General features: G+C 38.2%; 1 protein-coding gene across 1 annotated transcript in view; it reads right to left on the bottom strand.

The window, feature by feature from the left end:
- The window catches only part of LOC131161020 (MACPF domain-containing protein CAD1-like), a 29,211-nt gene that overhangs the window by 1,083 nt on the left and 15,846 nt on the right, over positions 1-12,282 (bottom strand). Inside the window, exons 5-6 of the mRNA XM_058116883.1 lie at positions 4,465-4,648; positions 4,166-4,329 (exon numbers count right to left, since the gene is read on the bottom strand). Coding sequence (XP_057972866.1) covers positions 4,166-4,329; positions 4,465-4,648 — 348 coding nt within the window. The remainder of the gene's footprint in view (positions 1-4,165; positions 4,330-4,464; positions 4,649-12,282) is intronic.

Below are 12,282 nucleotides of genomic sequence, written 5' to 3'. Positions count from 1 at the left end.
TTCTGTCTAAATTGTTAAAATTTCATGCTCCCAAATGCAGGGTAACTGGAATTCAATGTCTAATAGACCTAGCTGGTTGTTGGTAACTAGATCATATTCTTTTATACCCATGGAATCATGGGGACTCATTAACATTTATGGCATTCCCATCTCATATCATTTCTTTAGCATCTTGCATCATTTTTTTTCTTTTTTTCAATACTGGGACCAGGAAGCAACAGAACAGAGAACAAAACATGGTCTGAGATATCCAGAGGCACCCAACAGGCCCTCAACAAAAAAGGTACAAGCCCACTTAGCTACATTATGAACACACTCATTGTCTAATATTGAGACTTCAGAAAACACCATGCACTGAAACGATGCAAAATAGGCTTTGAATGTTCTCCCGTGAAGGAATAAGGGAGACTGGGCAAAAAATTTCCTGTTCAAAAAGTCCACAAGTTCCTGGGTGTCTTAAGAAAATGCAACTATTCAGAGCAAGAAAGGTATAAACCAATTTCAGCCCTTCAACCAGCCCCAGAACTTCAGCTAGAAGCGTCAAGTCACCTGAAGCCCAGTCCATACCAAACTCCTCCAAGCTACCACCAGATCCAAAAAGAACAGCGCCTCTAACATCCCAACACCCTCCCCCACCACCCCCACCCCGCTGCATAGCAAGCACCATTGGTATGTCAACCAAAAAATCAGGGGAGAAGCCAAACTGTCAAGCCATTCTAATGATGTCTTTCCTTCAGACGAAAATCCCACAGGAGAATTGTCAAAACCAATGTTACCTAGAAGGCAAAACATTTTGTTTCATGAAATGGTAACCGGATCATGGTACGCCACATGCTCCAAATGTAGAAGGGACTTTATTTAGTGAAATAGATTAATAATGACTGAAATTTGATTTTTAATATGATTCTCCACTTCAACTAACAATATGTTATATGAAAGATATTGAATTAAAACTTTGGATCACCAGAGTGTTCCAAAATGAAAATATACCACATTTTGGAACGTCCATGCCAAACTGTGGTTTGCTAGGGTGTTAGCTTTTTTCTGGTTAGCAGTCTCAAACCATTCAGACTCCAATGTGTTATACAGGCCATTTGCATATTAAAGTAGGCGGCATAAAATGAGGTTTTGCACCACAATAATAATAGAAAAGGGATTCCCCATTCTACAATTATTTTTGGCCTGGTTTTTTGAGTTTCAAAAATGCCACTATAGCCACAACCTTTATTATTTTTATTCAGAAAAACAAAAATCATGCACAACAGTAAAAATAAGAATGCAGTTATTTCTTTAAACTAAAAAGTAGGGAAATTGGATGGAGCACTAACTCAGCATGCCCATGGCTAAAGGAAAAGATCATCAAAACACCCTCCACAAAAGTTCACTCTAAAAACTCAAGAAAAATATCTTGCTTTAGGGAAACCCCAAAAAATAATTTTTAATTGAAAATAACTATTTGCTGTTAGCTAAACCACAATAAACCACCACTACAAGAAAATTTTTCAAAAACTGGGTACCCAGAACTCTTCACCATGAAAACCTAACAGATAATTTTCCTTTGCATGAGTACTAAAAGAAGTATAATTATTTCATTTTTTTCTGAGAAGAAGAAATCATATTTGGGGTTTTCCAGATGCAAGTATATTTTCATAATGAAACTATATTTCATGGGGTAAGAATAAGTGATTTAAATCATGTAAAGGCTGTATGAGGGGAAGAGGTGGCCCTTTGGCTGAGGTAAAAAATATTTATTCCAGAAAATAGTTTTCCCATTTTCTTTTATTTGGTAACTAGAGCATAAATAAAAGATAAAAATATATTTTAATAGAAAACATCCTCAACTTAGGTGTATAAAATCATGACCGAAAAACATATAACCTCAATTTCAAGTGTACAAAGTCAACAACTAAAAAATATAATCAGTTATAAAACGACTTTCCATAGAAAAGAAAGTATTTTCTCTCCATGCTAATAATGATAAATCAAAGAAAAACTACTTTTTTAAGGCTTAACTGTGTTGTTGCAACTATACTTTCAAGGGATCTAAAAATTCAAACCATTAGGAGTTTTTGGATGTTTTTTCCAGAACAACAAACACCCAAAAGAATCCTAATATGGTTTGCATTTTATACAGTTATCAATGAAAACAAAACAACTAAATAAGAGCTATGAAAAACCAACAAATGCACAATTATAATGCTATGCAAAACACAAAATATACAATGGATGCGCATATATTTCTGTTAAAGGTAGGAACCATTGAAGCCCTTAACAATCCCCAAAAAGGATCAAATAAAATTGAAGCCCTTTAGGTTTCCGGTGACGGCATTCCAACGAATAATGCTCATTCACAGGCCTGTGACCATTACGGGTCCCACATGGCAGGATTAAGTAGGTGGGGCCCACTCCGTTTCACCACCCTTATCCTGCCATGTGGGCCTGTGACACTCAGCCTTCTCCCACTACAACACCCTTCCACACCCCCCCAACCCTTTTTCTTTCCTGAGTTTCTCGAACCCTTTGTGCAGGTTTGTCAGTTGATGCCATTTAGCTTTGAAGTCAATGAATTTACCCTTGTTACACTTTATGCTTTGCAATTTTTTCTTTTCATTTTTTCCTTCCATTTTCACTTCTTTACACTATCAACTATGAATGCATTGCCCATCAACCTAGTCAGGCTCGAGCTTTTCAACTAGGATGCACTTTTGGTGCACCTGTTCTTAGGATGTAAACAAAGAGGTTTACAACATAGCCACTAAATATGGTTACCTTTTTTATCAATGGCTCTCCTGGCTTTGAAAACGAAAGATGATCATGGACTTCCATACTTTTTTTTCCAGACAACCTATCATTGCAATTTTTGGAGTAATGCACTGCCTAATTTTAACTTCATTGATGAGGTTAGTTATTTTATCTATGGGAAATGGATGTTTTACATTTTTTTTATGAAAGGCAACTAGCAGCCATATGTATAGTGCGATGCGACATGCAATGCAAGAAGAGTAATTGGGTTAAATAGCTAAATAGTCACCTATTTAAAACTCATGGATGATTCCAAACTCAATTCCAAAGTTATGCCATGTTTTCTGAGTCAATGGATACCATGTTAATGAATTAAAAGAATATGCTTACATATCTTTTAATAGAATTCAGGTAGTATAATTATTCTATTGCAATGCTAGCTCATTTAGTAGACACTTTCATTTCATGCTTATGCTCTGATTTCCAGGTGTGACCACACTATTTGATGCTTGTATCAGTTGTATGCTTTCATAAATAAACAAATGCTATTGAACTATATAACCAATTCTAAACTCATTACACTTGACCAATGGAAGAAGGGGCCTTTGTGTCACTCAAATTTATATAGTCAGGGGATTCAAAATGTTTAAGAAATCAGGGGCATGGAGTGTCACTATCAAAAACATCCAAAAATAGAGAGAGAACAAAGGGCAGTATTAGAGAATTTTACCCACTAATTTGTTCAGCAACCAAAGGATTGTAACTAACAGTGGATCCCAACCAGAAAAGTTTAATTCATAAGTTAGAAAGACAGAGGCATTTTAAGAAGAAGAAGAAGAAGAAGATGGAGGTTTTCCATTAATTGGAAAAATGCAAATTCTCACACCATGTGTCTTGAGCATAATTACCAAAAAATGCTAACAAACGACATATGGGTATGAACTTTCCAAAATGAGGTACATTTCATTCCAGAATGCTAAATCGAACAATCAAAAGTTCTAATTCAATATTTTTAACATAACATAATTTTTTAATAGTTAAAAGTGGGAATTATCACATTTTAATTCTATTTTCTGCCATTATTAATCTATTTCAGAGCGAAAATCTCTTCTATGTTTAGGAATACCTCAACATCCTCTCCAAAACGTACAAACTCCATTACACTTTTTTCACCAATATTTCTATTTTAGTGTACCCCTAGCATCCCACATTTTAGCACATGTGACATACTTCGATCCCATTCCTGTTCCACAAAACGTTCCACGTTCTAGGTAACATTGGGGTTGAGCAGGAAAAAGAGTTACCCAAGTGGATGAAGACACATCCCATGCCCTAACATGGGATGGGATGGGATGAAAAGTACTCAATGAGGATGATGACATCTGGTGTAGAAATTGAAAGAACGAGCTACAGAAATACATACCTGCTCTTGACTGACATAAAGCTTTTGACCCATTATACTAAACTGCAAAGATGGGCAAACAGGTTCCTTCCTTTGGATACCAGGAAGTTTATCATGTACAGGGGCCCATACCCGAGGAATCTGGAACTCTAAAAAGTATCTTAGTTCTTCAATCCGAGGCTTGTCTGCACATAATTATCAAAAAGAATTGTAAGCAGTTATATAGATTGTAACAACTGTCACGTGTGATGCTGTGTAAAAGGGAAAAGAAAAAGGAAAGCCTTCCTAACTCATCCATGATGGAATTTAATAAGTCTTACATTCAAGATAAAGATCAATAGCACGAGCCAGATAATCCTTTCCGATTACCCCTTCAAGAAGAGAAGTGATGGGAGAGAACGTCATTTCAATGACATCTGGAGAGGACCAGATAGTTCTTGCCCAATGGGTGTGGCTTTGCTCCAGATCATCTCCACCCCTCCGCCTAAAAATGACGGTGACATCCTGCACCAGTAATGATCCCAGAAAATTTTGAGTTCAAGATTGCAGTAATTCAACTAACTAAAACATAGAGTTAGCAATCAATAAAACAGCTACCAAATGGGTATGACATACTTTCAGAGCAGAATAAAATGGCATTGCTGCTCATACAAATATCAAACTTCAGGTTTGCAAGACATACTCCCATTAGTGTATTACATTTATAATCATAAGAGATAAAAAAAAGAAAAAAATGGCAGAGGCATGTCGCGGCTTGTCGCCACAACATTCTGCAGCAGAAATTTTTTTACAAAACCACCTTCAATAAAAGAAGCACAAAAGATAATCATAGAGCTGGACGAAAAACCACATCAACTTCGTCAACCAAACTCAAGCTCTAAATTACCTCAACAACCTAATCTGACATAAAAATGACAAAGCTTAACCACTCACTCAATCCATCTCAGCTTGTAACAACAACCTAATTTCAGTCTCATCAACTCAGTCAAGTGATGAAATACATAATGACATAAGAAAACTCCTTTACCCATTGGCGCACAAGGCGCTGGAATAGAACCATGTGAATAAACATGCCAGAAAGTCACTGACACACACACACACACAAAAAAAGCAGCCAACTTTTGGGAGCATGTGATAAGAGACCAGTGATGCATTATGCTTATATGATGTCACTTGATAATTTTCTGATATGAGATAAAGAGCTAGTGTGTCATTATGCATGAATACAACAGATATCCTCAAAAATATGATTAGATTCCCTGGGAGACTGGTGGGTTGGGTAAATTGCATGAACAGTCCCTAGACTACGACCCCTTTCATACTTGCCCCAAACTCACCATTATCCCAAAAACTTTCAAATGGTTTCAATTTCGTCCCATTGTTGGTCTCAACTGGGGATTTTTTATATAACTCTAGGCTGGCAGTCACCATGACCAAAACTAAATTGCACCTGTAATCCCCAAACCATTGACTAACCAGTAATCCCCAATCTATTGACTAAAGTTTCATGTTCATCCCCAAAATATCGATTTACAATATTAAAATTTGGAGACAAGTGTGAAACTCAGACGAACTATGGAACTGCTGCAACATTTTGGAGTACTGTCTAAAATCTCCAATTGAGTGAGACAAAATTAGAATCATTTTGGAAGTTTCAGGATGGTAGGAAAATTTGAAGTTTGGGAACAAGTATGAAAAATGGGTCATAGTTTGGGGATTATCGGTGTAATTTACCCTGCTGGATTTATGAGATTGATCCCGAGAAGGTAAGCCCACTTATTGGGCCATATAACTCTTTTGTGCAGTACGCTTGCCTCCTATGATTTTTTCATCAATCAAAATAGTCTTATATCCTTGACATATGCTCATTGGATGGAACAGATTAGTGGGAAGATGGCAATCCTTCTACATATTTCAGAGCTCAGTTTGTATTGAATATTCTAAAGGTGAAAAAATCATTGGTAATTCAGATGTTAGAGATTTCAGATATGTAAATTTAAATGAGGAGATTCCAGTACTTCCAAAGATCGAATTCACACAACAAAAATTTACTGAAGCTTTGAATCATCCAATGAATGTAAGATGGGAAGGAAATATCTCATACCTAATTGACTGATGCACGTATGGACAAAAAAATAAAATTCCTTTCAGAAATATTTGAGAACAAGTAGCTTCGGAGAATTTCGTTTCCAGGAGCTTATACTTTAGATGCTACATCTTTACAAACCATCTTTCCTCCGCTGCTGAAAGAAAATCCTGGAGATAACAGCTCAAGTCTCAGAAGCAACAAGAAGGAAAAATTGTTGCTGAAGGAAAGGAAACCTTGAGGACTATGATCATTCTTGTATGCTACAAACATCAAGGGGGAAGGACATCTGCTTTCCACTTTTTAGTTACCCGAGTTTTTTGGCGAGTCTTGTTTGCTGAGCCTGGCATTGGTGTTGGGCCTCGAAGGGTGGACTTCAGCAGGGTGCAACAAGGCTTGACTTTTCATACCCTTTTTACTTTTCCTTAATTTGGTGACGAATGTGGACCATCCATTGCTAATTTCATCCTCCGATTCAGATGAAGATGCCCAGACCTCAAGGTCATCGGTCATGAGTTCATATAGAGTCTGGATATTTGGGTTACCATCCCGGGGCATATCTGGATAAGCATAGACTTCATTGACATCTTGGTCTACTATGAATTGGACGTGTATTGCCTCTTCAGGTGACTTGGGCCCTTTTCCTTTTGTCTCGGTGGGCTGCTTGGCTTGTGGAAGTGGTGTTTCACATGGCTCCCTTTTACCGTCGGGGTCTGTCGCCTTTTGTTTGCTGCATGGCAGCGTACTTCGACAGCATTCCGCAGGTGTGAGACACTTACAGGTTCCAAGGTTCCAAATTGGATGAACCATAGATCCTCCATTAATGTAGTACTTTGTTGTGTAGGCCTAGAGGCCTCGATGGTGAAGGTGGCATGATTTGCCTCGACAACGTCATCCTTTTCTAGGACAATCTTGTTTTGATTTTTCAACCTCATGATCAGCTCCTTCAGCACGAAGCATTTCTTTGTTGGATGGCTAACTATGCAATAATATTTGCAGAATTTTGGGTCTTCGACCTTGTGCTTTTCATGAGGACGCTTGGGCTCCAACAGCTCTATGAGTTTGGCCTTCAAGAGCTGGTCCAAAATATCTGGTACATCAAAGTCCGAGAATGGATATTTCTTCTACTCCAATTCTCACAGCGTCATCCTTGACTTCTCTTGCTGCTTTGGTGGATCAGGCAAGATTGGAGTATTTGCTTTAGTCTTTGCCCCGATCTTGACAGGTGTGGCGTCGATGGTCATTGTTTCCTTGCCTTTGGCGGGCTTTTCGGTCCTTTTGACCTCCTTCCTTTCTCGATGTTGGTCCACGTGGAGCATTGGCTCTTCGCCCCCAGAGGTGGCGATGCTTATCTCCATGTCATGAGCTCGAGTTTCAAGTTCCTCAAAGGTGCGAGGTTTGATACCTTGGAGAATGTAGAGCAACTCCCAGTGCATCCCTTGGATGCACATCTCCACAACGGATGTCTCGGTTAGGCGGTCTTTGCAGTCCAAGCTCAGCGTGCGCCATCTGTTGATGTACTCAACAACTGGTTCGCCTTTTCTTTGCTTCGTGTTGGTGAGCTCCATCATGCTCAAAGTGTGTCGGGTGCTGAAGAATCTATTGAGAAACTCTCTCTCAAGTTCTTCCCAACTGTCAATGGATTCTTGTTCGAGATTGACGAACCACTCGAACGCATTGTCCTTCAGAGACCGGACGAATTGTTTCACCAACAAATCATCGTATGTCCCCGTGTTGTTGCAAGTTTCGACGAAATGGGTTATGTGTTGCTTTGGGTTACCTCTTCCGTCAAATTGGTGGAATTTGAGCGGTTGATAGCCCAATGGCATCCTTATCCGCTCAATCCTTTGCAAATAAGGCTTCATATAGGTTTGAGAGCCTTGGTTGAGCCCACCTTGTTGTAATCTGATGGTGTTACCTATCATATCCTGCAGTTGTTGGACTGATAGTGAGGCGACGAAGGTAGATGGCGCAACATACGCTGGTTTAGCTTGAGGTCTTTTTGTTGTATTAGTGTTGGCTAGTGTGGCGTGTGGAGCAAAACCGGGAGGATACGGCTACTCTTCGCCGGATTCAGGATCAATTTGGGCTTTCCCTTTTAAGAAAGCGATCTTTTGATCCTTCTCTTCGAGGACTTTAGCTAGCATCAATATCTTGTCTTCCAACTCTGCAATCCTTTCATCTGCATTTGCCGCGTTTGTAGTCATTACTGCGACGTTGGCGTAGACAGATGATCCTCCGTGGAAGATTGAGGTAAATGGTTCCGTTGCGCCATCATTGCTTGACCTAGCGGAGTGGTTTACGATTTGCTATCGAGGGGAGATTCAAGGTAAGTAGTTACCCCCACGCTCGATGTCAGTCGATGTAGACGATCGACTTCTCAATGATTCGAGAGAGTCGGGTGACAATTCTACAATTTTTTTTTTTCAAGGCCCTTTTTTAAGGCATTTTATTTTCTTTTTGCCCTTTTTTTTTCCAAAGAAGAAGAGATAAGAGGCAAAGTCGTCCCACCGGGTGTGCCAAGAATTTGTTTACTACAAATCTCACACCCTTTGGACTTTGTAAGGAGACGAAAAAATGCAAGAGAAAATGAAAGGAAATACAAACTACAAAATTATCCAGTAGAATGTATATTAAAATTTTGTAGGTACGACCTTTGGTTTATCCTCTGATTAATCCTCTTTTCAGATTCCGTCAAGAGCTACGGTAGCTTGATCTCTGGTAGAATATATGGTTTGGGGGTTGGAATAAAAATAGCTGGATCTTTGGAGGCACTGATGTGCGGAATTTAGGGAATTTGAAGGACAAATTTGCAAGGATGATGAAAACCATTTTTTTTCTTACCGTTGGTAGACAAAAAGAAGAGAGTTTGACTTTGCCTTTTGCCTTTTGCCAACAAAGTGATTAGGATGTAGGAAAAATAATGGACGGGTGTGTAGAAAGGATAATGAGTGGGAGTGTGGGAGGAATGATGAGTGGGGTAAGGCCTTTCACTTTTCTCTCTCTTGCTTTCCTTCTTTCTTTGGTGTTGGAGGAGATGCAAAAGCTTTGTGCTTTTGCTAGAGCTGGCAACATAAGGGAAGGCCGGAGCTGCTGAAGATGGACAGCGAAGGAGGAGTGAGACCGGGAATTACGAGCAAAGTTGTATTTTTTTTTCTCTTCTTTTTTTTTTTGGATGCCTTGGCTTGGCAAGAGGCTTGGGTATTTATAGGCGAGATCCAATCTCGCCATCTTCATCCGGTGATGTGAACGCACAACGAATTTCAAAACCGGAAACACCATTTTTTTCTTCCCCGATGGTGACATTCTTGATCAGACACTTCAAATTCGACGTCGCCGACGAACGTCTTCTACTTCGATGGCAACATTTTTGACAAACGGGGTTCGGATCGGGAGATTTTCTCAATTTCGGCGGCGGTGCTTTTGACAAAGTCGCAGATCCAGCAAGTCTCTCAATTTTGGCGGTGGCATTTTCGGCCAAAGTCGCAAATCCAATGAGTTTCTCAATTTTGGGGGCGGTAATTTAGGCAAAAGTCACAGATCCGCCAAGTTTCTCAATTTTGGCGGTGGTATTTTCGGCAAAAGTTGCAGATCCAATGAGTCTCTCAATTTTGGAGGCAGCACTTTCGACAAAAGTCGCAGATCCGACACCGAGTGTGATTTTTCTTCCTTGACTTTTGTATTATTTGTTCACATCTTTGCATCTTTGTATGCCTAGAGGGCGTATTTTTGTACATATGTATTTTTTTTGTTCCTTGTACTCCTACAAAGTATACACACACACACACACACACACACACACACACACATATATATATATATATTTATATTTATATTTTTCTTTTCTTCCATTTTTTTTTTTTATTTCAAATTTTTAGTGTTTACACTTGGTATGCCTAACTTGTTGGACCAATGGACATTTATAAACTTAGCTAGGCATCAATTTTTCCACTATGAAACTTATAATCCTAATCATATCAATTAAAAGAATAATAAACGAGGGTTATGAATTCAATTAACCAGAACTACTCAAGGGACACAAATGAAATTAAAAATAGTAACTTCTAAGACTGCAAGGGTAAATTCATCAACCTATTTTGGTATAGGTCCTATAGGATGACCATGAAATCCACATTTTGCTTTTAGGAGTAGTATGATTTTGTTGTGAGACAGCCAATTAATTTCATCTAGGTCGGGTAGAATATTTGGCCATGTAGGGGTTTGGCCAATTATGTAAGAAACTTGCTTGATGGCTGCTTCCTCATCTTGAAAATCATGATATGAATCTGCAGCTGTTGAGAATGGAGAGATTTCCTTGTATACATGAGATGCATGACATGTTTTGTGTTGTACTCTCTCTCTCTCTCACGCGCGTGCACACACACGCACACACACAAACAGACCGTCCTCCCACCCCCTTAAAATACCTGCAGGGATTGTTCTGTTCTTGATAGGAAAATTATGTCTTTACTCCTTTATTTTGCTTGTTTATTTAGTAAAAGGAAATTTACCTTTTGCTCCTTTTAAGTAATGTGGTTGTTGTCTCTCTCTCTCTCTCACACACACAAACATACCATCCTCCCACCCCCTTAAAATACCTGCAGGAATTGCTCTTTTTTTTATAGGAAAATTATGTCTTTACTCCTTTATTTTGCTTGTTTATTTAGTAAAAGGAAATTTACGTTTCGCTCCTTTTAAGTAATGTCATTGTTGTCTCAACATTTTTGGCAAAGTGTTGGCCTTACAAGGCTTAAAATCTTATTTTAATGATAACAAATAAGATGAACTTAACATATTTGGTTAAGTAATGATATTTGAGGACTCAAGTATGTGAATACAAAGTCAAATGCTCATATGGATCATTCAAAGCTCATACTTCAAAAAAAGATGATCAAATGAAGTTTAAAGAGTCAAAGCATGAATTCAAAGATGATCTAATAAAGCTTGAAGATTATGAGAACATGGATGTTTAAGAAGACTTGCTAAAAGTTTAAAGTATATTAAAGCTTGAAGTCAAGATGGAGCCAAAGGAAGACAAAGCAAAAGAGCTCAAAGAAAGACAAGCATGAAGACTTGAGTGTTTAGAATGTCAAAACATCATAAGAAGTCTTTATGTAAGTACTTCATATTTAAATATCTTATGGAAATATGATGAAAACTCTTCTAAGGTCAATTATGGACTTAGAGACCTTATTTCAAAACCCGAAAAATGTTTTATAAGAAATCAAAGCAAGAGAGCAAAAAGGATTTTTAAAACCAAAAATGAAAATTCTGAAGTTGGTATGCCCAGACGACTGAGGTGTACCCTCACAAGTCTGAATATGTACCTCAAAACGACTGAAATTTTACTTCATACATCTGAAGAATTTCCTCAGAAGATTAAAGAATTAGTTCAGTCAACTGAAGATTTATTTGTTGAAACACAAAACAGAAAGAACACCCTCAGAAGACTGAACCCTTAGTTCAGTCGTCTGAGCTGGGACTTCAAAAGACTGAACCTGCAATTCAGTCATCTAACCCTGTGTCCAGACTATAATTTTCAGGGCTTTAAGAAACATCAGAAGACTGAACCCGATAGTTCAATCGTCTGAACACTGTTAACGGTTAGAAATTTTAAATATTTTAAATTTCAAATATAGGTTTCTTGTGTCCCAAAATTAATGACAACTTGGGAGATATTCCAAGTAAACTTGGGCATCACAAAATTACTTTTCTAAGCCTATAAATACATGGTTTTGCAAATCAAATAAAACAACACCAAGAAAACAAGAACAAAAGAATTGAAAAATCTTTTTGTAAGCTGAAAGCTATCTTGCTACTCTTTCTTGCTCAACACTTTGCACAACTGAATTGCTGAATTTCTGAAGTGCTGATCCATCCTACTTCTGAGTCCTGAGTTGCTAATTCTCATCTAGAAGGAACTTGGTGATAAATTCTCTTGAGCTTCATTGTATTTCAGATTGATATTTAATTATTGAAGTACATAGTGATTGAATTTGTACTAATCTGCTCTTTGTGAGAGTGTCATTGTACGCAGCTATTGTTCTTTATT

Source organism: Malania oleifera, chromosome 7, assembly GCF_029873635.1.
Source record: "Malania oleifera isolate guangnan ecotype guangnan chromosome 7, ASM2987363v1, whole genome shotgun sequence".
NCBI classification, from domain to species: Eukaryota; Viridiplantae; Streptophyta; class Magnoliopsida; order Santalales; family Ximeniaceae; genus Malania; species Malania oleifera.
Note: the sequence above shows the minus strand (reverse complement) of the source record. Positions and strands in the feature narration are given on the sequence as shown.